We start from the raw sequence: 26,919 nt of genomic DNA, 5'->3' as shown, positions 1-26,919 counted from the left end.
TATGCATAAAATTCTGTCTTCTCTTACAGATGAGGGGAATATTGAAGTGAATGTGGTAATGGATGAAGGAAATCTTTTTACAGGTGGGTTAGATCTTTATTATCTCATTATTCAACATCTATATATCCCAAGTGTGAATCAACAAAAACCAACCTTCCAGGAGCTTATTTAGCTGGGGCAAGAAAAAACATATAAATACATATAAATAAAAACAATAAAATATTATCAGTGCTATGTCAAAAACCTATACAAAGTAAAGAAGGGGCAGAATGGTCACTTGCACCTGAGGAAGAGAAATTGGGAAATGCTTTAATAGAATGGGCAACACATGAGCTGATCCTTAAACTATAAGTCAGTTTTGCCAGAAAGGTAGGATGGGCATTCCTGATAGAGAAAAAATAATAATAAAAGGCACCAAAATGAGAAACTGTATGATGCTTTACGGAACTAGAAAAAATCTGGAGTAGCTAAAGCATAAATGCTGTCAGGAGTTTGGCAAGGAATAAACTTAGAGAGTAAGAAGTGGGATGTGGTGGGCCAAGTAATGGCTCCCAAAGATATCCAGGTCCTAATCCCCAGAACTTGTGAATGTTACCTGATATAGCCAAAGGGACCATGAAGATGTGATTACGGATCCTGAGATGGGGAGGTTCTCCTTGATTATCCAGTTGAGCGCTAAATATAATCACAAGTGTCCTTAGAAGAGGGAAGCAAGGTGATAGTTGATGACAGAAAGAGTAGAGGGCAATGTGACAACAGAAGCAAGATGCTACACTGCTGGCTTTGAAGACAGAAGAAGGGGAGTAAGTTAAGGAGTGTAAGTAGCCTCTGGAAATAAAATAGGCAAGGGAACAGATTCTTCCTGAGAGTCTCCTAAAGGAACCAGCCCAGCTAACACCTTGACTTTAGTTCAGTGAAACTAATTTGGGGCTTCTGACCTCCAGAACTATAAGAGAAAAAAATCTGTATTGTTTTACACCACCATGTTTTTGGTAATTTGTTACAGCAATAGGAAACTAATATAAAGGACAAATCACGGAGAGCCCTGAATACCTAGTAAAGTAGTGTGAATTTCATCCTGCAGAGAATGGGGAGTCATTCTAGGATTTTAAGCAGGAGTCTATGTGATTAGATTGGCAAATTAGAAAGCTTGCTCTAGCTGAAGTATAAAGGATGGATGGAGGTATATGTACAAGAATAGAGTCAAGGAAACTAGCCAGAAAGCATATTGTAATTGTCCAGGCAAAAGACAATAAAGGGCAGCAGTAAATCATTCTCTGTCAGACTTGAGAGGAAGGGACATATAGAAGAGATGTTACGGATGTAGAATCTATAGAGTTTGGTTACTGATCAGGTATAGAGATAGAGTGAAAGGATGGAATGGAGGATGACACCTCAGTTTCTGAGCTGGGTAGTTGGGTGGGTGACAGTGACATTGACCAAAGTAAGGAATTCAGTAAAATAAATTTAGAAGTAAAGATATAGTTTCCACTTTGGTCATATGGGGTTTGAGGTTCCTGTGAGACATCTAAGGGAGACTGAACCCTAAACAGTTAAATATGTAAGAATCTGAGACCACCTCTTTTTCTGAGACAAGCAGACTTCAAACCAGGAAAGACACAGATATCGAGAATCTATATACATGTGGGAGTAAAATTAAGAGGATTTTACCTAAAAGCTTCAATTTTCTCTGTATAGTAGGAAACAGAATCATCTATGAAAAGAAAGGGCCCAGTAATGGGGTAGAGGACTTTAAGGAAAGTGTTTATAATTTGGGATAACTCTGATAGAGAATAGGAACTAGAGTTGTTGAGGAATATATGAAAGCCTTGCTGAGAAGTGCCAAGAGTCTAACCAAAGTCAGATGTCATAAATAAATAATGGCAATACCTGGGTCATAGTGTAGTTCTATTTTTAACATTTTGAGGAACCTCCATACTGTTTTCCAGAGTGGCTGTACCAGCTTGCATTCCCACCAGCAGTGTAAGAGGGTTCCCCTTCCTCCGCATCCTCTCAAGGGGATGGGGTAACTGGGTGATGGGCACTGAGAAGGGGACATGATATAATGAGCACTGGGTGTTATAAACAACTGATGAATCACTGAACTCTACCTCTGAAACCAATAATACACTATATGTTAATTAACTGATTTTAATTTAATTTAATTTAAAAAATAAATAAGTAATGTCAACTTTCACATGATTGTGATATTCTTCAGTTGCACCAAAGTCAAAGATTCTTAAGTCTGATGTGCCAAAAGAATGAAAGCATAAAGACATAGAAAGATGTAGTCAAGAGAGTGGTTAAGTGGTCTAGAGTAGATAAGAAAAGTGAAGTTATGATGGAAATTATGAACTTGGAGAAAAGTGAGAGAGGAGGGAATGAAAGTCTCTGTAGAAATGATAATGGGTGTGGTAGGAGTAACGAAATAAAAGAAGTGGAAGAATATGAGGTTCTGGCCAAAAATAGTTTTGTTAGAATTTAAGATTTTAGAGGCAAAACATTTCCAGGTGATGACAAAGTTCAGGATATCCATGATGGTTAACTAGTATAGAATTTAGGAGACAGTCATTGAGGATAAGGAGCTCAAGAAATATGGAGGCCAGGTTGTGGAATGAACTATCCATATAAAGACTGGTAGTCCTATAATGATGCCAGGAATTTGGGTGCAGAGGAAGACTGTGAGTTAATGGGACAAGCTCCTTAAATGACCAAAAAAAAATCAGTGACAATAAAAAGAAATCCAAATATCATAATTCTCACAAGAGGAGAGGTTTGAGTATGGCCAAAAAAAACCAGCTATCAGGATCTAGGAGATTGCATGCCCTAAGGCAAATGGGATATAGATAAAAGAGCAGCAGTCAATCAGAGAAAGACATGTATCATATGACCTCACTGATATGAGGAATTCTTAATCTCAAAACAAACTGAGTGTTGCTGGAGTGGTTGGGGGGTGGGAGGGATGGGGTGGCTGGGTGATAGACACGGGAGGGTATGTGCTATGGTGAGCGCTGTGAATTGTGCAAGACTGTTGAATCACAGATCTCTACTTCTGAAACAAATAATGCAACATATGTTAAGAAAAAAGAAAAAAATATATAGCAGGAGGGGAAGAATGAAGGGGAGTAAGTCGGAGGGGGAGACGAACCATGAAAGACGATGGACTCTGAAAAACAAACTGAGGGTTCTAGAGGGGAGGAGGGTGGGGGGATGGGTTAGCCTGGTGATGGGTATTAAAGAGGGCACGTTCTGCGTGGAGCACTGGGTGTTATGCACAAACAATGAATCATGGAACACTACATCAAGAACTAATGATGTAATGTATGGTGATTAACATAACAATAAAAAATTTTTAAAAAAAGAGCAGCTTTCTCTCAAAGGAAAAAAAAGAAAAGAAAAAAGGAAAATATCAGCAACAGGCAAAGTTCAGTTAGGAAAGAAGATAAGAGTCTGTAAAGAGAATGAAGATATAGAGAAATTCATATTTAATAAAATATGACTCTGAGAGGACACTATGGGAAGTGAAAACAAAGCTAACAATGGAAAGAAAAATCAGAGCGGTAGAACACAGAATACATTAGAGAGGATATAAAATTTTGTGGGCTTCCATTTTGAAGATTGGGAATGATACAGATAAAAGGTGTGGTTAGACTGATAATCTTGAGGTAGAAGGCTCATGTCTGTCAAAATGTGATCAAGGTAGCGGACTAGAAAATTGCTCTGTTGCGTCTGAAAAGTCATTCCCTTGGCTGGTTACCAGGGGCGGGCGGGGTGGCGGTGGGGGTTGGGGGGGGAGACGGGATATCAGAAGCTCCACTAGTCCAAGGCATCACAGAAGAGGTCTGAAGCAATTGGGAGAGAACAACCGTTGTGCACATTTCCTCCCAGGCACTTGTGCAGAAGACTGGCTAACTCCCCAGATAGTATCCTCCCAATGGAAGCACAGCAGTATGGTTCCAAAGGACTAAAAGCAAAAGTTTTCTTTTTCTGGAATTGGACATGATTAGGAGGTCCAAACTGCCTACCTAGAGAGTATCATCCTCCCCACCCCAGCTTTGTTGGGGTATAATTGATATATAACATTGTGTAAGTTTAAGGTATACAACATGATGATTTGATATACATATGTATTTCAGAATGTTTACCACAATATGGTTAGTTAATACATTCTTCACCTCACATAATTACCATTTTGTTGTTTTTGTTGCTAAACCGCCTCTTCAAGCTAGAGGGAAGAGCCATGGTGAAGGAAAGTTTCACACAGCCATCCCACAAGCAGATTGGGAAATGGCTACAGGGGGCAAGGATAAGTGGTGATTCCCACCCTTCTAACCCGGAACTAAAACCAAATCCATTACCAAACAAAACTTGTTAGCTTTGTGTCTTACCCATTTTGGGATAGTCTGGTGTTCCCTTGTCTGTCTCACTGTAGCACTTTATATTATAGCCCTAAGAATAAAAATATCTGTGCGTTAGTTTTCCTGGGACACTGAAAAGAAGTGAGCTTGGAAGACTGCATCTAATTTCATAGCCACCCTTAGGGAAGCCCAAAAAGTATACTGGGTGGTAGTAGCTGCCAAGAAGAGAAGAAACTAAGCCCACCAAATCCCTGAGGCAGGACAGAGAGCCAGTCTGGGTTAAGAAAGAAGCCCTTGGAGAAAAGCCCTGTATGGTTCCATGATATATAATTAAGAAGACTCTGCAAAACCAAGATTTTAATGTTTGCACAAAATTATATTTCAACAGCATTATTTTCCTTATAGATTGTTCTCTCACTCTACCCATATACTGGTGAATGTTTGCATCTCCTGACTCCCAGCTTAAAATTTGATCATCACTGTTTTAGCCAAAAAGCTCTAAGTTTATGTCTTAGCTGGCATTCTTGTCAGGTTTACTTCATTATTTAATCAACAAATGCCATGTGGGCATTTTTTATAATATAGGATCATCATTCTTCAGATTTTCAACCATTACCATCTTTTACTTTTTAAAGGTGAGAAGATTGATATGAGTAACCTGGAAACTTTTCTGGGAAATATGGGGATTACGCTCACAGAAGATAAAGGCATGGAACTACAAAACAAGCTTCCAGTCGATGGTAAGCATTAAAAATATCACAGTGAGGGGGGGAAATCACAGTGGCCTTTAAGGAATGTTAAGTATGTGGACTTTTGTAACTAATACTCCCTATTTAAGGAATGTTTCATCCCCCCCACCCTGGCCCCCATCAACAAAATGATTTCACCAGATTGAGAGTTGTTTCCACTCTTAAGTTTTATTCTTGGAAGTGAAATAATATAAATTTTAGAATAAAACATTTAAAAGTCTATGTTTCTGAACTTACGCGTGTTTCATTTAAATATCAACACTACTGCCCGAAACTTGCATTTTTCCCTTTCTTACAGACAAAGGAAAGATGTATGTGAACAGATTGATGAAAGAGTTAAGGTCTCTTGAAGGTGAGTAAGAAGTATGATGAAAAGGCAAGTAAAACAGGTCATCAAGCTTTTCTTTTATTTTAAAAAACTCATCCTATTTTATAATTTTCAGGTTATTAATCCAACTGTCCCAACTATCTGTTAAGTCAGTGTTTATTCTTTATATGTTATATATGTGTTCTTATATATTCTTTATATCTATAGATATTCTATATATAGGCATACTGCAGTCACTAAAATGGTTTAAATACAGTAACCCAAAAGCAGTGGTTCCCAAATAAAGCTGTACATCAGAATCACAAGGGGGAAAAGTAAAGCATTCAAATCATTAGGCCCCTTCCCAGTCATATCGATCTTGAATTTCCAGAGATAGTATCTAGAAACATATGTTCTTAAATGTTTCCCAGTGGATTATGATAAAGTAAATTCCATGGATTGGCTGTCTATCTGGCTCAATGGATGGCTGGCTGAATGGATTGGTGGATGGATGGATGGATTTATAATTCTCCATTAATTTAGCAAGTTTTGAATTCTTCTGTGCAAACACATGTATAAAGGCTGATTTTAGTCTTTGCCATGACTTACAAATACCCTTAACTACTCACTTTCTTCTCTTAAATATTTTCCTAAAAGTCCTAAAAGAATCCCACAGATCAGGGTTTAGAAATTCCTGACTTAGATACCAAAACCACATTTACTTGGTTTAATTGTTCTTTGCTCTTCATTGTCTATGTAGTACTGATGCCTAGGCATGATCTATAATAACCCACTCTTACAAATATTTTTCATATCCCATCCCTTTCTTTCCTAAGGGGTGAAGGTGTCTCCAAATAAGGTGAACACTTTCTTGAAAAACATGGGAATTGATCTCAAGGAGAAAGAAATCCAGGAACTGAAGGACTGCCTACCAGTTGATGGTGAGAGTTTTGAGTGTCAATAGATCCTTTAGCCAAACTTTGGACTTGAGGCTAGTCTCAGACCTAGAATGACTGAAGATAGGATGTATATGAAAAAAAGAAAAAGAAAGAGTGAGGCCTTTAGCATAGCTACCAAACTGGGCCCAGTGGCTATCACTTGGGAAGGATCACCAAGTGTGCTGCCCCGTATAGATGGCAAGAGTCCCTGTTCACAGGAAATGCCAGGGTCTAACAGAGAATACTCAGATTTTAATCTTTGAATCCCTACTGCTAACTCAGCATTAAATAGCAATGACCAACACTACATGGTCCTGACACGTGCAAGGCACTGTTTTAAGCACTTTACATATATTGTCTTATTTAACCTTGCAAACAACTCTACAAGGCAATTTCTATTTTTACTCCCATTTTACATATAAGGAAACTAAGGCACAGAGAAGTCAAGTAGTGTGCCTGAAGTCAGAGAGCTAGTAAGTGGTGGACAGGCAATCTGACTCCAGAAACTGTCTCTTAGCCACTCTGCTATACTGCCATCAACTACCAGAACTAATAAATTTAAGAAGATATATAGCAGTACTTAATGTAATTAATTAAACTTGGCATATATTAGACTCATGCTAGTAGAACTGAGGAAAATTCATGAGGAAATTTTAAGAGACACCTGTCCCCTTGAGGAAGTAGTAAAGATACAAGATTGATCCAAGTCAATGAATATGGGCTTTTCTAAATCAGTAGTACCTTTCATTCTTTTATTCCATAAACTTTAACTGAATGCTTATGATGTATCAGGGACTGTTCTAGACCTTCGGATCCTTTGCATTAAAAAGAAGTAAGCAGTTTTTCCAGAAATGACTCTTTCTTTGTTTTTTTTAATCCCTTTCATAGCTCTTTTAAGCTACCAACCAGTTCAATAAATGCAGATATTTGTCATTGCCTTGTTTTTCTAAGTATTCTGAAACATGAGAAGAGATACAAGCACGATGATTTAAAGTGTGAGACTAATTCTAATATAATTCTTATGGACTACCTTGTATATCTGTGGAATCATTTGAGATAGAATGCAAAACTGTTACAGGGGCCCAGTGGACCTCCGTGGAGCTGATTAGAGACATACAAAGTAAACGACATGAGGGGATCTGTCCTTTACAGGCACAGAATATTCTCCCCAACAGTTCTTCCTTATCCTGTTTAAAAGTCATAATATAATGGTATTCATATAATAATAATAATAAATGTTATAAAATTATAATAGGATACCAATAAAAGATTATCATAATTGAAAAGATGTAAAAAAGAACAAGCAGGGAAATACTTCCTTATCTGGGAAACTGGAATATGTGTACTGGTTTTAAAGCTAATTCATTCTTTATAATATATTTGCATTTTACTGGAACTTAATTATTAAGTAAACATTTATGGATCATCAATCTTGTGCAGACCCTTAAACCAATTCTGAGGTAATAGTAGGAGTACAAAGTGATGCTTGGTTTCTCACCCTTTGGGGGAATTTACAATCTTAGGATTATTATTACACATAAAATAAGAGTGTGAACATATTTGAGTGGTGATGGACTGGCACCCTTGACCAAGTTATAAGTGGAGAATGAGTATGTCCGTAGGCAGCTTAAGGTTCCAAACAGAATCTTGCCTATTAGAGCAATAGCATCTTTTAACTACTATCTTAACATTGCAATCTAGTGTTTCTCAAACTTGCAATTTTACAATCTACTAAAAATGTATCCATTGACCTCTAGTAACTTCAGACTTTGAGAAATAGACTAAAGAAATTAAGTGCGTCATCTATGAAAAAAGTCTCTCAATTGAGAATAGGTACTGCAAAACAAAAGTTTTGTCATAATACCTGGGAATTTAACTGAATATATCAACATGATGATTATCATGTTGCCAACCTAAGAACAGCCAGGCATGCATACCAGCACTCTGTCCTTTAAAAGAATCACTTGAGGCGGAGCTGAGAGGACGCGCAGGGGAGGTGACCTTGCAGCAGGTAATAAATCATCATTAATCAAGAGGATGTCTTCAGCACCGGAATCTCCTGCCTTTAAAAACGAGCCACCCAAAGAGAAAGACTTTCAAAACCCAGGGCTCAGAGGGGTCCGCACAACAACTTTATTTTGAGCTGTGAATCCAGAGCTCTTCATTAAACCTAACAAACCTGTAATGGCTTTCGGATTGATAACCCTTTTCACTTTGCGTGGCGTATATTGGTTATCTACATGCAACACAAGAGAATACAAAGGACCTATACGAGGCTGTTGATAGTGAGGGACACAGTTACATGAGGAGGAGAACATCTAAATGGGATTAATAGTGCTGGATACCGCAGATGGAGCTTTGTAAAGGGCTCTGAAATCTTTGAAGGAAAGACTTTGTGAGTGCATAATATCAGCTTCTTGTTCTGGAACGTGTTGATGAGGAGAGAAGGTAGCAGTTGCAGCCAGGCCTTGAGGCTGCAGTCCTTACCTCATTCTTCCTCCACAGTGGGAGCTTCTTAATATTGTTCTTTTATTAAGTCCTCGTATCAAAGTGCCAGGAAAATGGAAATCGTTTTGTTAATTATTAAGTTCTATATAATAAAAGTACCCAGTGCTATCAAAAAAAAAAAAAAAGAATCACTTGATGCTAAGGTGATCATAAGCCCAAAGGTAAAGTCAGCACTAACAAAATGGAAACATCATTTTTAAACAAAATTTTTAAACTCTCAAAACATTTCAGACCCATGCGTGAAAAGAGTAGCCTAATAAATAGTAGATTGTCTTGAAGGAAAGGAGAATGTTTTAAAACTTACTCATGTATTACGCTGTATGGATTTTGATAGCATAAAATGCAAGAGCTATATTAAACTTCTAGGAAAAATGTTTTTAAATGGTTGAATTTGGGGTTTCTATTTCACAATTTTTCTAAAAATCTTTTTGGCGCTTTTTTATCTTAAAGCCAATGGGAAGATTGACTTAAATGTGTTGGTGGATGAAGTTAAAAATATCACAGGTGAGTGAGATGTTAAAATGAGGATTATATTATGTGGTCTTAAAGTTTTATGTGGAACTATATTTTTAACAAATTGTGTTTCCTCCCTCCTTTATTCATTTAACAAATGTTTCCTCAGCCCTTAGCCAGGCATTGTTCTAGACAGTTAGGATACATCAGCAAACAGAATAAAGATCATTGCTCCCCTGGAGCTTACATGCTAGCAAGGGAAATAGCAATAAACATATAAATAAGTCATTATAAAGTATGTTAGAAAGTGATAGATGCTATAGAAAACAATGAAAAGTAGACTAAAGGAGATTGGGAGGGGAAAGAGCCACTTGTGGCTTTAAACAGATAATCAGGCCTCCTTGAGAAGGTGACATTTGAGCAAATACTTAAAGGAGGTGAGGGTTTTGTCCATATGGAGACTTCTAGAAAAAGAGTTGTAGGCAGAGGGGACACGGACTAAGACCCCAGGCAGGAGCATGCCTGGACTACTCAAGGAACAGCAAGAAGGCTAATGTAGCTGAGGTTGAATAAGGAAGGAAAAAGGTAATAGGAGATCAGGAGAGAGAGGTGATGGATTCAAGATTAGTCAGGACTGTGAAAGCTCTGCCAGGACTTGGGCTTTTTTCTGACAGAAATGGAAAGCCACTGTAAGTTTTAGACCAGAGGCATGATATGATCTGACCTGTTTTCATTAGATTTTCTCGGATTCTGTGTGAAGAACAGACTCAGGGAGGGGGAGGAGTAGGGAGTAGAGCCCTAAATGGGTTTTTAAAGTAATCCATGTGAGAAATGATGGTGATTCATACCAGGGCAAAGCAATGAAGATGATAAAAAGTAGCTGGACTCTGGGTATATTTTTAAAGGAGTTATTGTGGTGATGAATTTCACTAGACTTATTGTGGTGATCATTTCATAATTTAAACCAATATCAAACCATTATGTTGTACACCTGAAACTAAAATAATGTTACATGTCAATTATATCTCAATTTAAAAAAATAATAAAAATAGTCAACAGAGTTTCCTGATGGAAACTAGATAAAGGGAGAAGTCAGGAATGATCCTTGAGATTTTTGTCTTGAATAACTGAAAGGATGGACCTGCCATTGGAGTCTGGAGAAAGTTGCTAGAAATACAAGTTTAGATGGAAGAAAATTAGGAGTTCAGTTTGAGATATTTTAAGATATCAATAGACCCTGAAATAGAGATATCAGCTAAAAAGTTACCAGTCACAACTTCAAGAAAGATATCTTAGCTAAAAATATAAACTTGAAAGCCATAGGCATATAGATGGTATTTAAAGCCGTGAGATTGAATGAATTCACCCAAGGGGTGAATATATATGGAGAAGGAAAGAGAACTAAGAAGTAATCCTGGAGGACTTAAACATTAAATGTTAAAGGAAAAGAGACCAAGAAGAAGTGACCAGTAAAGTAAGTAGAAAACCAAAAGAATATGGTGTCCTGAAAACCAAATAAGTATATTAGGTTGGTTTCACCCAGACAGAAACCCTGAGACAAGGAGCATGTATACAGGTAGTTTACATGGGAGGTGAGCCCAGGAAACACAGATAGGGGAGTAGAGAAGTGAGACATGAATGAAGGCAGCAAATAAAGTATGTGTTTATCAGGCAAGTTACCAAGAAGGTAACTGAAACTTAATCCCATTGGAGAATATCTGGGAAATGGTATAGAACACAACCTCGGGGGAGTGGGAGAGCTAGGTTATTTTTACACCAACCCCTATCAGTCATTGGTTGAGAAGTGCTCAAGGGGAGGGAGGCGATATTACTCCACTGGCATTTCCAGCCATTGAGCATTAGCAGAGTGAACTCTGGCAACCAAAGAAATCCCTCAGACAAAGAGATACCAGCAATTGAAACTTGGGCTAGCATGCATCGAACTGGTAAGGGTTGAAGAGATATGATCAGGGCATCTATAATATCTGCTACAAGTATCAGCCAGGAGGGCAAATCAACAGTCAAATAGATCAATAAGTCAACTAAGATAAGACCTGAGAAGTGACCATTGCATATAGCCACATGAGTGATCTCAAATCACAAAATACCATTAGTGATATCAAAAAGAGAAGTTTCAGGTGATTGAAGGTGGAAAGAAGCCTGACTGTAGTGAGTTTAAGAGAAAATGGGAAAGGAAATCCAAACCAAAAGCACAATGAGATACCACCTCACACCATTCAGAATGGCTAAAATGAACAACTAAGGAAACAATAGATGTTGACAAGGATGTGGAGGAAGGGGAACCCTCTTATACTCTTGGTGGTAATGTAAACTGGTGCAGCCACGCTGGAAAACAGTATTCAGATTCCTCAAAAAGGTAAAAATAGAGCCACCCTACGACCCAGCAATTGCGCTACTAGGTATTTATCCAAAGGATACAAACATAGTGATTCGGAGAGGTACCTGCACTCCAATGTTTATAGCAGCAATGTCCACAATAGCCAAAATATAGAAAATATGGAAAGAGCCCAGATGTCCATTGTATGTATAAAGAAGATCTGGTGTGTATATATAATATATACATATTATATATATGTATACACACACACACACACACACACACACACACACACACACAATGGAATATTACTCAGCCATCAAAAAGAATGAAATCTTGCCATTTGCAACAATGTGGATGGAACCAGAGGGTATTATGCTAAGCAAAATAAGTCAGGCAGAGAAAGATAAATATTGTATTATTTCACTCATATATGGAATTTAAGAAACAAAACAGATGAACATAGGGGAAAGAAAGGAAAAACCAAATAGGATAAAAACAGAGAGGGAGGCAAACCGTAAGGGACTCTTAACTCTAAGGAACAAACTGAGGGTTGCTGGAGGGGAGGTGGGAGATGGGGTACTGGTTGATGGGCATTAGGAGGGAACTGGTGTAATGAGCACTGGGTGTTATATGCAACTGATGAATCACTAAACTCTACCCCTAAAACTAATAATATGGTATATGCTAACTAAATGGAATTTAAATGAAAATTTTTTAAAAAAAGAGAAAATGTGAAGACAGGATTTAGAAACAGTGAATATCTGAGAAATTTTGCTGCAAAGGGGATCAAAGAAGTGGAACAAAGAGGCATGTAAACTGATGAAAGTTGTCAAGAGAAGGCTTTGGGTTTTTTAATTAAAGAGCTAAAAGAATTTTTGATCAAATGGAAGAGGAGGAAGTGGTGATTTGAAAAAAAAAAAGAATAAGTGAAGTAGTCAGCAAGAAGAACAGGAAAGTTAATACATCAGCAAAGTGTAGTGTGGTTGCCCAGCAGAATCAAGGACTCACCTGAGGTTCATGATCATCCATTTAAAATGAGAACAGTCAGCACAATACACTTCAACTCTAGTTCAGCTGCCTTGCTGCAGGCACAGAGTAAGCACAAACTTGTATTTAAACAGGAATGAGCTTTTGCCAAGTGAGTATATTGAAAGCAAGGGCAGAGCAATTTCAATCCAATCTTTTGCAAAACTTAAATACACTTACCACTCTCTTTGTTCACCATTGCTTTTTACTTTTACTCTTTTTTGGGTTCAGTTTCATTCTTCTTGAAGTACATCCCTCTTGGTCATTTCAACAAGGGTTAGTCTTTGAAAATATCTTTATTTTACACTCAGCCTTGAGTCATTCTTTGACTATGTCTACACTTGTAGATTATCATTCTACCTTAGAACTCTGAAGGGTGCTGCTAGTATCTCTGAGGAGTGTAATGACACTGGTTCCACAAGGTTGAAAAACTGAAACTGGATTCATCTATTGCTACGGTAAGGAACTTCATCTGACATTTCAGTCTCTCTCTCTCCCCCCTCCCACCTCCCACCCACTGGCAGAGTTTGATATGGAACCAGCTATCCAGAGAGAAATGTGGTCTAGAGTCCTGGCCTCAGCATCACAAAGCAGAGTTTAGAAGGGTGGAATTGGAGCTGAGAGGTAATCATTAAATCACTGAAATAGTCTACCTTCTTGGCTGCTCTGCTGTGGACCCTTCTACACGTATTTGAACTTAACTTCCATATAACAACAAAACAACTCTGTGTTCCCTTCATACAAATGAAGATGTCCCCTTTCTCTCCCCAGAATGAGGAGAAGCAAAGTTCCAACAGTCTATCTGTGGGAGACAGTCATACTATCTCTGGGCTATGTTAGTTCTCAAATTTAGTTACAGTCCCATCTGAATATTCTGTAACCTGAAGACCAACTTGTAAGGTTAACCTATAATAAACTTGTAATTAAATTTAAAAGGGGAAAAAAGGAGAAAGAAGAAAATACACACGAATATAGACAGAAAGATGATAGATTCATATACACACAGTTTTCTGGCCTCTCTTTATGCTGTTAAAAGTCAGCTATAAGGGGCGTCTGGGTGGTTCAGTTGGTTAAGCGACTGCCTTTGGCTCAGGTCATGATCCTGGAGTCCCAGGATTGAGTCCCACATCGGGCTCCCTGCTTGGCAGGGAGTCTGCTTCTCCCTCTGAACCCTCTTCCCTCTCGTGCTCTCTATCTCTCATTCTCTCTCTCTCAAATAAATAAATAAAATCTTTTAAAACAAAAAGTCAGCTATAAGTCTTCATTGTTTAGAATTACTCTCTTTTTCTCTTGTTACTCTTAAGATTATCTCTATCTTTGAAATTCTCATTCTCATGTGGCCAAGTGTAGACTTGTTTTCATTTTTCCTGCTTGGAACTTGTGATTCCTGAAATTGAACATTTATGCCTCTCACCAAGTTTTGGAAACTCTCAGAGCTCATGTTTCAACTATTGCCTTTTCTCTTTTTTTCTCTTTTCTCACTTTTGGAAACTCCTAGTTCATGTATGTTGAACCTTCTCATTCTGCTCTTCATATCTTTCTTTTCATATTTTCCCTATGTTTATGTTTTGTCTTTTCTTAAACCTCTCTTCCAGTTCACTGTCTCTACAACTGTGTCTTGTGCTATTTGTCTGTTGGGATTTTAATTGCAATAACTATATTTTTATTTCTAGATATTGTTTTTAATTCTTTTCCAGATTAGCCCATTCTTTTCCCTGATTTCTTGTTCTTACGGTTTCTATACTTTCTTTTCAGCAGATTTTTAAAAATGTGATTTCAAATCTATCCCCTATCTGATATGCCCAGCTTACAGTGTAAATCATGTAAATATTAATTTACTCAAGGCGAAAGTTTTTACAGAGAGCCAGCTTTTATTATCATTTTTAAAACTAGTCCCATAATTCAGGTAAAAGAAGAAGAGGACGGGGAAGGGGGCAGGGAGGCCCAGAGGAAGGAAATGAGAAGAGGGAAGAAGAAGAAGAGGAAAAAAAGAGAGAAAAGAACACAGATGTTATATTTGTGGTTGAATTGTTAGCCATCAAACACAGCTAAATCACTAAGAAATTATATAATCCCTGCTTTACTTATTATATATGGTATCATCTTATCATTGAAGATATCCTCTTAGGTTAAAAGAAGAATTTCTGACTACCCCCTCCTCCCACCACCTTGATTCTGAATAGCTAAACAAGGCTTCATTATGCCTAGTTCATCCTCACAACCCTACCTGGGAAGGATGTTTCCTTACGTATATGTATTTCTTTCTAAAGGAGAGAAGATTCCTATTGAGGACCTGAAAAATGTTCTGAAAGACATGGGAGTAAAGATCACAAACAAGGAACATAAGAAGCTTCTGAAAACTCTGCCAGTTTCCGGTAAGCATTGAAGTTCTACTTCACCGATATCTAAAAGCTTACTCATTCAACATTTATTAAAGATCTGTTGTGTGCATGGCACTATCCTAAACTCTGGGAGAACAGGGACCATGTCTGCAGTGACCATGTCTCCTCAAGTCCTCAAAACTACACAGAAGGTTTCTTTTCAGGTTTTGTATTAGAAATTCTAGGGGTGCCTGTGTGGCTCAGTTGTTAAGTGTCTGCCTTCGGCTCAGGTCATGATTCCAGGGTCCTGGGATCGAGGCCCGCATCAGGCTCCCTGCTCCACAGGAAGCCTGCTTCTCCCTCTCCCACTCCCCCTGCTTGTGTTCCCTCTCTCGCCGTGTCTCTCTCTGTCAAATAAATAAATAAAATCTAAAAAAAAAAAAGAAAGAAAGAAAGAAAAAGAAATTCTGCTGTTTGGGGCATCTGAGTAGCTCAGTCAGTTAAGCGGCCGACTCTTGGTTTTAGCTCAGGTCATGATCTCGGGGTCCTGGGATTGAGCCCCAAGTCAGGCTCCACACTCAGAGGGGAGTCTGCTTGAGGATTCTCTTTCTCCCTCTCCCTCTGCCCCTCCCCCTACTCATGTGCTCTCTCTCTCTAAAATAAATAAATCTTACTTTAAAAAAAAAGAAATTCTACTGTTTGAAACATTTTATGTCAATTTAAAATATTTTTTTAAAAGACTCAATCCTAGCATTTTAAAAAATCCTGTTCTTATCGTTTAAATTTTGGTCCGGGAGCTGGGACCTCTTCAGTCAGAGGTCACATGATAGGACAATTTCTTTTGTCCCTTTCAGGGAAATCTAAAGTCTAAGCTAGAAGAAGATGAAAGGGCAGAAGGGCAGGAAAGCTGAACAAAGAAAAGATGAAGTAAAACTGGGAAGGAGAAAATGAGAAGAAAAAAAAAAAAGAAGATAGCAGAAGGGGAAGAATGAAGGGAGGGAAATCGGAGGGGGAGACGAACCATGAGAGACGATGGACTCTGAAAAACAAGCTGAGGGTTCTAGAGGGGAGGGGGTGGGGGATGGGTTGGCCTGGTGATGGGTATTCAAGGGGGCACGTGCTGCGTGGAGCACTGGGTGTTACATGAAAACAATGAATCGTGGAACACTACATCCAGAACTAATGATGTAATGTGTGGTGATTAACATCACATAATAATAAAAAAAAGAAAGAAAGAAAAAGAAAAAGCTGTGTGTATTTCAGCAAACCAGCCACACAATAGCCTTGTGTTCTGTCCAGGGATAGTCACGACACTGAGTTTTCTGAATACGTCTCATTTCATTGAGAATGAATTGTGATAAACTTCTGAATTTCCCCTTTCTGAAAGTAAACACTTTAGTTTCTATGAATCGTCAAAAACTCAACAATGTTTTATCTTACAGCTGATAGAAAGGTGTTTGAGAAAGCATTACTGGAGGGTGTGAAATCTTTCAAAGGTGAGTAAGAAAAAGGATAAGGACAAGAAAATCTGAGATTCTTATAACTGTTTTTTCTGATTATGTAAATAATAAGGAAATTACGTATGCATTTATTCAACAAATACCCAAGTCTCTACTGTCTGTTGGGTATTTGAGAAAAATCTGGAATATATAAAGTAGCATACAGAAAAAAAAATGCAATTACCCATAATCCCAGGTAATATTACCTTTTTTTATTATAGTTCTCTGTATTCTTTTTTTCTGTGTATATGTGTATTTAGATAATTAAATTCTTACTGTATATTTTATGTATCCTATACTTAATCCTAAAATTTTATTTTTTTATTTTTTTAAAGATTTTATTTATTTATTTGAGAGAGAGAATGAGAGAGAGAGAGAGAGAGAGAGCACGAGAGGGGGGAGGGGCAGAGGGAGAAGCAGACTCCCTGCCGAGCAGGGAGCCCGATGGGGGACTCGATCCCAGGACCCCAGGATCATGACCCGAGCCGAAGGCAGTCGCCCAACCAACTGAGCCACCCAGGCGCCCCAATCCTAAAATTTTACTGTAAGAATTCCACCATGTCATTCTTTGTAAACACCATTTTTAATGACTCTATCATCAGGTTGTATTTATAGTTTACTTAGTCGTTCCTTTCTTATTGAACACTTAGCTTGTCTCCAATGTTTTGCTCTTATATATCTATGATCTTTGTCCGACTTTAAGCCATTTTCTTCGGATAGATTCTTCTGGTAAATCCAGTAAATCTTAACATGTTTAAGGCTGTGAGATATATATATATATATATATGGATAAAAGTACTGGTTCCCATTATGCCCTGGCCACAATAAATTATTTTCACATTTTTTTATCCTTGCCAATTTGATAAATGAAAAATGGAATCTAATTAGTGTTGAATTTTTCGTTATCAGTGAAGTTAAAACTATTTTTGTATCATTGTCTTTCAGTCTTTTAATTATTTGTTCCTGCCTTTTGCCCATTATCCTATCAGAATCTAAGCTTTTTCCTATTAATCTGAATGACCTCTTTATAAATTAAAGATATTAACACAATTGTCATAGCAACGGAAAATATTTTCCCAGTTGGTTATTTACATTTTTACTTTATTATGTTGTATTTTTACAACAGTTTATTGAAATGTAATTTACATAACATGCAATTCACCCATTTAAAGTGTACTGGTTTTTAGTGTATTAACACAGTTGCATAACCATCATTACAATAAATTTACAACATTTTCATCACCCCAGAAAGATACTGTACCCATTAGGCATCACTCCCCATTCCCATACACCTTGCTGTAAAGAGCTTCTTTGTACTTTCATTTCTAGGTAGGGTTGATGGCCTGCATTTTTCATCTGTGACATCCTTATTTACTTTTTCCTGTTCTTATTAAGGAGGAAGGGTTAGTGTCAGTGACCTAAAAAATGTTCTATGGAATACTGGGTTCAGACTTGAAGAAAAGGAAATCCAGGACCTGCAGAGCCACCTACCAGTTATTGGTGAGCATTTTAAGATTCCTTTATCCTGGGACACCTGGGTGCCTTAGTCAATAGAACATGCAACTCTTGATCTCAGGGTCATGAGTTCAAGCCCCATGTTGGGTGTGGAGCCTACTAGATAGATAGATAGATAGATAGATAGATAGATAGATAGATACAGATAGGTACCTTTATCCTGTAGACAATGACTAGTCTACTCTGAAAACACTGAGGAAACACATGCTGGGGAGAGAAAAACCAGGGGCAGAAATACAATTTAGAGGCTGCTGCCAAGGTCCAGATGATAAGGGTCTTTATGAAGGAACTGTACTGGTGATAAAGGGGTAGGGCTGATGGGATGTGGTTGGTGAAAGGGAGAGAGATGTTAGAAGTGTGAAGCAGAGGTTCATAGTTTGTATGATTGACACACACACACAGGGGTGAGGGTAGGGGAGAAACAAAAAGGAGCAGAATGAAGACAAAAATGTTTAGAACAGGGGCGCCTGGGTCGCTCAGTCAGTTAAGCGTCTGACTCTTGGTTTTGGCTCAGGTCATGATCTCACGGTCCTGGGATCAAGCCCCACAGCAGGCTCCCTATTCAGCAGGAAGTCTGCTTCTCCCTCTCCCTCTGACCCTTCCCCCTCCTGCTCTCTCTCTCTCTCAGATGAATAACTTTTATTTTTTAATTTTTTTCCTTTTTTTAACTTATTTTTTAATATTTTTATTTAAACTCAAATAATTAACATATAATGTATTATTGGTTTCAGAAGTAGAGATCAGTGATTCATCACTCTTATATAATACCCAATGCTCATTATATCACGTGCCCGCCTTAATATCTATTACCTAATTACCCTATCCCTCCATATCCCTCCCCTCCAGCAACCCTCAGTTTGTTTTCTGTGATTAAGAGTCTCTTAATTGGGGGGAGCGGAGCAAGATGGCGGAGAAGTAGGAGACCTGGATTTCGTCTGGTCCCTGGAATTCAGCTGAATAGGGATCAAACCATTCTGAACATCTACAAACTCAATAGGAGATCAAAGAAAAGAATACCAACAACTCTCTGAACAGAAAAGCGATCACTTTCTGGAAGGTAGGACGTGCGGAGAAGTGAATCCGAGGTGCTATTCGGGAGGATAGACGGTGGGGGAGGGGGCCTCCGTCGGCCGCTTCTGGCAAGTGATAGAGCCGCGGAGCACAAAGTCGGAACTTTAGAAGTCGGCTCTGGTGGCTAAGCGGGGGATGGAACCCTCGTGGGACAGTGTGGTCTCAGGACCCTCGGGGTCACAGAAAGACCGGGGGTGCCTGAGTGTGGCAGAGCTCCCAGGTACCGGAGCACAGAAGCCGGCTGCAGAGACGGAGCCGAGGTGCCGGCTCTCAGCTCAGGGTTGCCATAAACTGTGATCCACAGCACAGTCAGTCCCCTGCTCCTTCAGCAGGGACCCAACAAGCGGCAGATCAGGGAGACTCCCCTTCCTCCCCAAGGAGGAGTGGCGCGGGAGTGCATGGCAGGGATCTGCTGGCTTTGGAGACTCCACACAGGATCGGGTGCCAGAGATAGAAACGCTCGGTCACAGGCCGGGTGAGCATGGAGTGCAGCCAGAGACCAGGGAGACGGGAGTGACTGACTGCTTTTCTTTGTGGGCGCACTGAGGAGCGGGGCCCCAAGTTCTCGGCTCCTCTGGGGGGAAGATTGGAAGGCCACCATTTCAGTCTTGTCCTCCAAAGCCGTACGGAAAGCTTGCAGGGAACAAAAGCTCCCAAGAGCAAACCCAAGCAGATTGCTTAGCCAGGACCGGCAAGGGCGGGGCAATTCCACCTCCGGCAAAGACATTTGGGAACCATGGCAACAGGCCCCTCCCCCAGAAGATCAACACGAACAGCCAGCCAAGACCAAGTTTACCAATCGATGAGAACAGGAGAACTCCAGTGCTAGGGGGAATACTGCACATAGAATTCATGGCTTTTCCCCCATGATTCTTTATTTCTTTCTTTCAAAGTCTTTCAAAGTTAATTTTTTTAAATGTCTTTTTTTTTAATTTTTCTTTTGCCCTTTTTCAACCAACATCTTATCAATCCCTTTTTTAAAAAATATTTTTTATTTTGCATTTTTAGAGTCATATTCTATCCCTTCATAGTAGTTACCCTTATTTTTGGTATATATATATATATATATATATATATATATATATATATATATATATGTTGTTCTCTCTAAAATTTTGAGATACAGTTTCTTCTAACAGATCAAAATATACCCTACATCTCTACTGTATGGCTTTGTTCTAGTCTCCTGCCTGATCACATTCTCTCCCTTTTTTTTTCTTAAATCCTCTTTTCTTTTTTCAAGCAACTTCTTATCAATTCCTTATATAAAATCTTTTATAATTTTCATCTTTACAGTCATATTTCATCCCTTCATCATATTAACCCTTATTTTGTACATATATAAGTTTTTCTTTCTTTAAAATGTAGGGAGGCACTTCTCACACACCAAAATATGCCGAAAATCTACTTTGTGGCACTGATCTATGCACCAGTCTGTTCATATTTGATCATATTCTGTTTTGTTTTGTTTTGTTTTTGTTTTTATCTTTTTCTTTCTCTTTTTTTTTTCTTTCCGTTTCTTTTCCCCCGGTTTCAGGTCCTTTCTGATTTGTTTAGTGTATATTTTCTGGGGACGTTGTTACCCTGTTAGCATTTTGTTCTCTCATTCATCAATTCTCCTCTGGACAAAATGACAAGATGGAAAAACTCACCTCAACAAAAAGAACAAGAGACAGTACCGACTGCCAGGGACCTAATCAATATGGACATTAGTATGATGTCGGAACTAGAGTTCAGAATGGTGATTTTAAAGATACTAGCTGGGCTTGAAAAAAGTATGGAAGTTATTAAAGAAACCTTTCTGGAGAAATAAAAGAACTAAAATCTAACCAAGTCGAAATCAAAAAGGCTATTAATGAGGTGCAATCCAAAATGGAGGCTCTAACTGCTAGGATAAATGAGGCAGAAGAGAAAATTAGTGATATAGAAGACCAAATGATGGAAAATAAAGAAGCTGAGAAAAAGAGAGATAAACAATTACTGGATCACGAGAGCAGAATTCGAGAGATAAGCGATACCATAAGACGAAACAACATTAGAATAATTGGGATCCCAGAAGAAGAAGAAAGAAAGAGGGGGGAAGAAGGTATATTGGAGCAAATTATAGGAGAGAACTTCCCTAATTTGGGGAGGAAAGAGGCATCAAAATCCAGGAGGCACAGAGAACCCCTCTCAAAATAAATAAAAATAGGTAAACACCCTGACATCTAACAGTAAAACTTACAAGTCTCAGAGACAAAGAGAAAATCCTGAAAGCAGCTCGGGAGAAGAGATATGTAACCTACAATGGTAGAAACATTATATTGGCAACAGACCTATCCACAGAGACCTGGCAGGCCAGAAAGGACTGGCATGATATATTCAGTGCACTAAATGAGAAAAATATGCAGCCAAGAATACTATATCCAGCTAGGCTGTCATTGAAAATAGAAGGAGAGATAAAAAGCTTCCAGGACAAATAAAAACTAAAGGAATTTGCAAACACAAAACCAGCCCTATAAGAAATGTTGAAAGGGGTCCTCTAAGCAAAGAGAGAGCCTAAAAGCAACATAGACCAGAAAGGAGCACAGACAATATACAGTCACAGTCACCTTACAGGCAATACAATGGCACTAAATTCATATCTTTCAATAGTTACCCTGAATGTAAATGGGGCTAAATGCCCCAATCAAAAGACACAGGCTATCAGATTGGATAAAAAAACAAGCCCCATCAATATGCTGTCTGCAAGAGACTCATTTTAGACCCAAAGACACCCCCAGATTGAAAGTGAGGGGGTGGAAAACCATTTACCATGCTAATGGACACCAAAAGAGAACTGGGTTGGCAATCCTTATATCAGACAAATTAGATTTTAAAACAAAGACTGTAATAAGAGATGAGGAAGGACACTATATCCTACTTAAAGGGTCTATCCACCAAGAAGCTCTAACAATTGTAAATATCTATGCCCCTAACATGGGAGCAGCCAATTATATAAAGCAATTAATAACAAAAGCAAAGAAACACATTGACAACAATACAATAATAGTGGGGGACTTTAACATCCCCCTCACTGAAATGGACAGATCATCTAAGCAAAAGATCAACAAGGAAATAAAGACTTTAAATGACACACTGGACCAAATGGACTTCACAGACATATTCAGAACATTCCATCCCAAAGCAACAGAATACACATTCTTCTCTAGTGTCCATGGAATATTCTCCAGAATAGATCACATCCTAGGTCACAAATCAGGTCTCAACTGGTACCAAAAAATTGGGATCATTCCCTGCATATTTTCAGACCACAATGCTTTGAAACTAGAACTCAATCACAAGAGGAAAGTCAGAAAGAAATCAAATACATGGAGGCTAAAGAGCATCCTACTAAAGAATGAATGGGTCAACCAGGAAATTAAAGAAGAATTTAAAAAATTCATTGAAACCAATGAAAATGAAAACACAACTGTTCAAAATCTTTGGGATACAACAAAGGCAGTCCTAAGAGGAAAGTATATAGCAATACAAGCCTTTCTCAAGAAACAAGAAAGGTCTCAAATACATAATCTAACCCTACACCTAAAGGAGCTGGAGAAAGAACAGCAAATAAAGCCTAAACCCAGCAGGAGGAGAGAAATAATAAAAGTCAGAGCAGAAATCAATGAACTAGAAACCAAAAGAACAGTAGAACAGATCAAGGAAACTAGGAGCTGGTTCTTTGAAAGAATTAACAAGATTGATAAACCCCTGGTCAGACTTACAAAAATAAAAGAGAAAGGACGCAAATAAACAAAATCATGAATGAAAGAGGAGAGATGACAACCAACACCAAAGAAATATAATTATAAGAACATCTTATGAGCAACTCTATGCCAGCAAATTAGATAATCTGGAAGAAACGGATGCATTCTTAGAGATGTATCAACTACCAAAACTGAACCAGGAAGAACCAGGAAGAAATAGAAAACCTGAACAGACCTATAACCACTAAGGAAATTGAAGGAGTAATCAAAAATCTCCCAAGAAACAAAAGCCCAGGGCCAGATGGCTCCCCAGGGGAATTCTACCAAACATTTAAAGAAGAATTAATAGGGCGCCTGGGTGGCTCAGTTGGTTAAGCGACTGCCTTCGGCTCAGGTCATGATCCTGGAGTCCCGGGATCGAGGCCCGCATCGGGGTCCCTGCTCAGCGGGGAGTCTGCTTCTCCCTCTGACCCTCTTCCCTCTCGTGCTCTCTGTCTCTCATTCTCTCTCTCTCAAATAAATAAATAAAATCTTTAAAAAAAAATAAAAAATAAAAAAATAAAGAAGAATTAATACTTCTTTAATAATAATAATATTATTATTATAATAATATATAATAATATTATATAATAATAAAATTAAGAATTAATATTCAGAAGAATAATATTCTTCTGAAACTGTTCTAAAAAATAGAAACGGAAGGAAAACTTCCAAACTCGTTTTATGAGGCCGCCATTACCTTGATCTCAAAACCAGACAAAGACCCCATCAAAAAGGAGAATTACAGACCCATATCCTTGATGAACATGGATGCAAAAATTCTCACCAAAATACTAGCCAATAGGATCCAACAGTACATTAAAAGGATTATTCACCACGACCAAGTGGGATTTATCCCTGGGCTGCAAGTTTGGTTCAACATCTGCAAATCAATCCATGTGATACAATACATTAATAAAAGAAAGAACAAGAAGCATATGATCCTCTCAATAGATGCAGAAAAAGCTTTTGACAAAGTACAGCATCCTTTCTTGATCAAAACTCTTCAGAGTATAGGGATAGAGGGTACATACCTCAATATCATAAAAGCCATCTATGAAAAACCCACAGCGAATATCATTCTCAATGGAGAAAACCTGAGAGCTTTCCCCTAAGGTCAGGAACACAGCAGGGATGTCCACTATCACCACTGCTATTCACTGAAGTCCTAGCCACAGCAATCAGACAACAAAAAGAAATAAAATCATCCAAATTGGCAAAGAAGTCAAACTCTCACTCTTTGCAGATGATATGATACTTTATTTGAAAACCCAAAAGACTCCACCCCAAAACTGCTAGAACTCATACGGGAATTCAGTAAAGTGGCAGAATATAAAATCAATGCACAGAAATCAGTGGCATTCCTATACACCAACAAGACAGAAGAAAGAGAAATTAAGGAGTCGATCCCATTTACAATTGCACCCAAAACCATAAGATACCTAGGTATAAATTTAACCAAAGAGGCAAAGGATCTGTACTCAGAAAACTATAAAATACTCATGAAAGAAATTGAGGAAGACACAAAGAAATGGAAAAACGTTCCATGCTTTTGGATTGGAAGAACAAATATTGTGAAGATGTCAATGCTACCTTGGCAAGGGAAGCAAGGGCAAAAATGAACTATTGGGACCTCATCAAGATAAAAGCTTTTGCACAGCAAAAAAAAAAAAAAAAAAAGTCAACAAAACCAAAAGACAACTGACAGAATGGGAGAAGATATTTGCAAATGACATATCAGATAAAGGGCTAGTATCCAAAATCTATAAAGAACTTATCAAACTCAACACCCAAAGAACAAATAATCCAATCAAGAAATGGGCAGAAGACATGAACAGACATTTTTCCAAGGAAGACATCCAAATGGCCAATAGACACATGAAAAAGTGCTCAACATCGCTCGGCATCAGGGAAATTCAAATCGAAACCTCAATGAGATATCACCTCACACCAGTGAGAATGGCTAAAATTAACAAGTCAGGAAACGACAGATGTTGGTGGGGATGCAGAGAAAGGGGAACCCTCCTACACTGTTGGTGGGAATGCATGCTGGTGCAGCCTCTCTCACTCTGGAAAACAGTATGGAGGTTCTTCAAAAAGTTAAAGTACAGCTACCATAGAATCCAGCAATTGCACTGCTGGGTATTTACCCCAAAGATGCAAATGTAGGGATCCGAAGGGGTATGTGCACCCCGATGTTTATAGCAGCAATGTCCACAATAGCCAAACTGTGGAAAGAGCCAAGATGTCCATCGACAGATGAATGGATAAAGAAGATGTGGTATATAGATACAATGGAATATTATGCAGCCATCAAAAGGAATGAGATCTTGCCATTTGCAACGACATGGATGGAACTGGAGGGTATTATGCTGAGCGAAATAAGTCAATCAGAGAAAGACATGTATCAAATGACCTCACTGATATGAGGAATTCTTAATCTCAGGAAACAAACTAAGGGTTGCTGGAGTGGTGGGTGGGAGGGATGGGGTGGCGGGTGATAGACTTTGGGGAGGGTATGTGCTATGGTGAGCGCTGTGAATTGTGCAAGACTGTTGAATCACAGATCTGTACCTCTGAAATAAATAATACATTATATGTAAAAAAAAAAAAAAGAAGAAGAAGAAGCTAGCAGGAGGGGAGAATGAAGGGAGGGAAATCGGAGGGGGAGATGAACCATGAGAGACGATGGACTCTGAAAAACAAACTGAGGGTTCTAGAGGGGAGGGGGGTGGGAGGATGGGTTAGACTGATGATGGGTATTAAGGAGGGCACGTTCTGCATGGAGCACTGGGTGTTACATGCAAATAATGAACCATGGAACACTACATCAAAAACTAATGATGTAATATATGGTGATAACATAACATAATAATAAAAAATTTTTAAAGATATTAATAAAATAAAGTTAAAATATAGAGAAAAAAAGAGTCTCTTATGGTTTGTCTCCCTCTCTGGTTTCATCTTTTATTTTTTCTTCTCTTCCCCTATGATCCTCTGTTTTGTTTCTTAAATTCCATATATCAATGAGATCATATGATAATTGTTTTTATCTGATTGACTTATTTCTCTTAGCATAATACCCTCTAGTTCATCCACCTCATTACAAATGGTAAGATTTCATTCTTTTGATGGCTGCATAATATTCCATTGTGTATATATATATACACCAGATCTTCTTTATCCATTCATCTGTCAAAGGACATCTGAGCTCTTTCTTTAGTTTGGGTATTGTGGACATTGCTGCTATAAACATTGGGGTAAACATGCCCCTTTGGATCACAACATTTGTATCTTTGGGGTAAATACTCAGTAGTGCAATTGCTGGGTTGTAGGGTAGCTCTGTTTTCAACCTTTTGAGGAACCTCCATACTGTTTTCCAGAGTGAGAGTGGCTGCACCAGCATGCATTCCCACCAACAGTGTGGGAGGGTTCCCCTTTCTTCACATCCCCGCCAATATCTGTCGTTTCCTGACTTGTTAATTTTAGCCATTCTGACTGGTGTGAGATGGTATCTCTTTAAGGTTTTGATTTGGATTTCCCAGATGCCGAGTGATGTTGAGCACTTTTTCATGTGTGTGTTGGTCATTTGGATGTCTTCTTTGCAGAAATGTCTGTTCATGTCTTCTGCCCATTTCTTGATTGGATTATTTGTTCTTAGGGTGTTGAGTTTGATAAGTTCTTTATAGATTTTGGATACTAGCCCTTTATCTGATGTGTCATTTGCAAATATCTTCTCCCATTCTGTTGGTTGTCTTTTGGTTTTGTTGACTGTTTCCTTTGCTGTGCAAAAGCTTTTTATCTTGATGAACTCCCAATAGTTCATTTTTGCCTTTGTTTCCCTTGCCTTTGCAGACGTGTCTAGCAAGAAGTCACTGCAGCCGAGGTCAAAGAGGTTGCTGCCTGTGTTCTCCCCTAGAACTTTGATGGATTCCTGTCTCACATGTAGGTCTTTCATCCATTTTGAGTCTATTTTTGTATATGGTGTAAGGAAATGGTCCAGTTTCATTCTTCTGCATGTGGCTGTCCAATTTTCCCAACAGCATTTGTTAAAGAGTCTGTCTTT

General features: G+C 38.5%; 1 protein-coding gene and 1 pseudogene across 2 annotated transcripts in view; both read left to right on the top strand.

The window, feature by feature from the left end:
- The window catches only part of EFCAB3 (EF-hand calcium binding domain 3), a 129,666-nt gene that overhangs the window by 35,774 nt on the left and 66,973 nt on the right, over nucleotides 1–26,919 (top strand). For both annotated transcript variants that reach the window (XM_088027266.1, XM_088027267.1), the window contains 8 exons: nucleotides 30–83; nucleotides 4,994–5,098; nucleotides 5,406–5,459; nucleotides 6,251–6,355; nucleotides 9,311–9,364; nucleotides 14,951–15,055; nucleotides 16,444–16,497; nucleotides 17,896–18,000. In XM_088027266.1, the coding sequence (XP_087883392.1) occupies nucleotides 30–83; nucleotides 4,994–5,098; nucleotides 5,406–5,459; nucleotides 6,251–6,355; nucleotides 9,311–9,364; nucleotides 14,951–15,055; nucleotides 16,444–16,497; nucleotides 17,896–18,000 (636 nt within the window). The remainder of the gene's footprint in view (nucleotides 1–29; nucleotides 84–4,993; nucleotides 5,099–5,405; nucleotides 5,460–6,250; nucleotides 6,356–9,310; nucleotides 9,365–14,950; nucleotides 15,056–16,443; nucleotides 16,498–17,895; nucleotides 18,001–26,919) is intronic.
- On the top strand, nucleotides 8,390–8,684 carry LOC114196686 (small integral membrane protein 8-like; annotated as a pseudogene).

This window comes from Eumetopias jubatus, unplaced genomic scaffold (assembly GCF_037043125.1).
Source record: "Eumetopias jubatus isolate StellerSeaLion01/CBP00866 unplaced genomic scaffold, mEumJub1_p1.0 scaffold_10, whole genome shotgun sequence".
Taxonomy (NCBI): domain Eukaryota; kingdom Metazoa; phylum Chordata; class Mammalia; order Carnivora; family Otariidae; genus Eumetopias; species Eumetopias jubatus.
The sequence above is the reverse complement of the archived record's forward strand: the minus strand, read 5'-3'. Positions and strand labels throughout refer to the sequence as shown.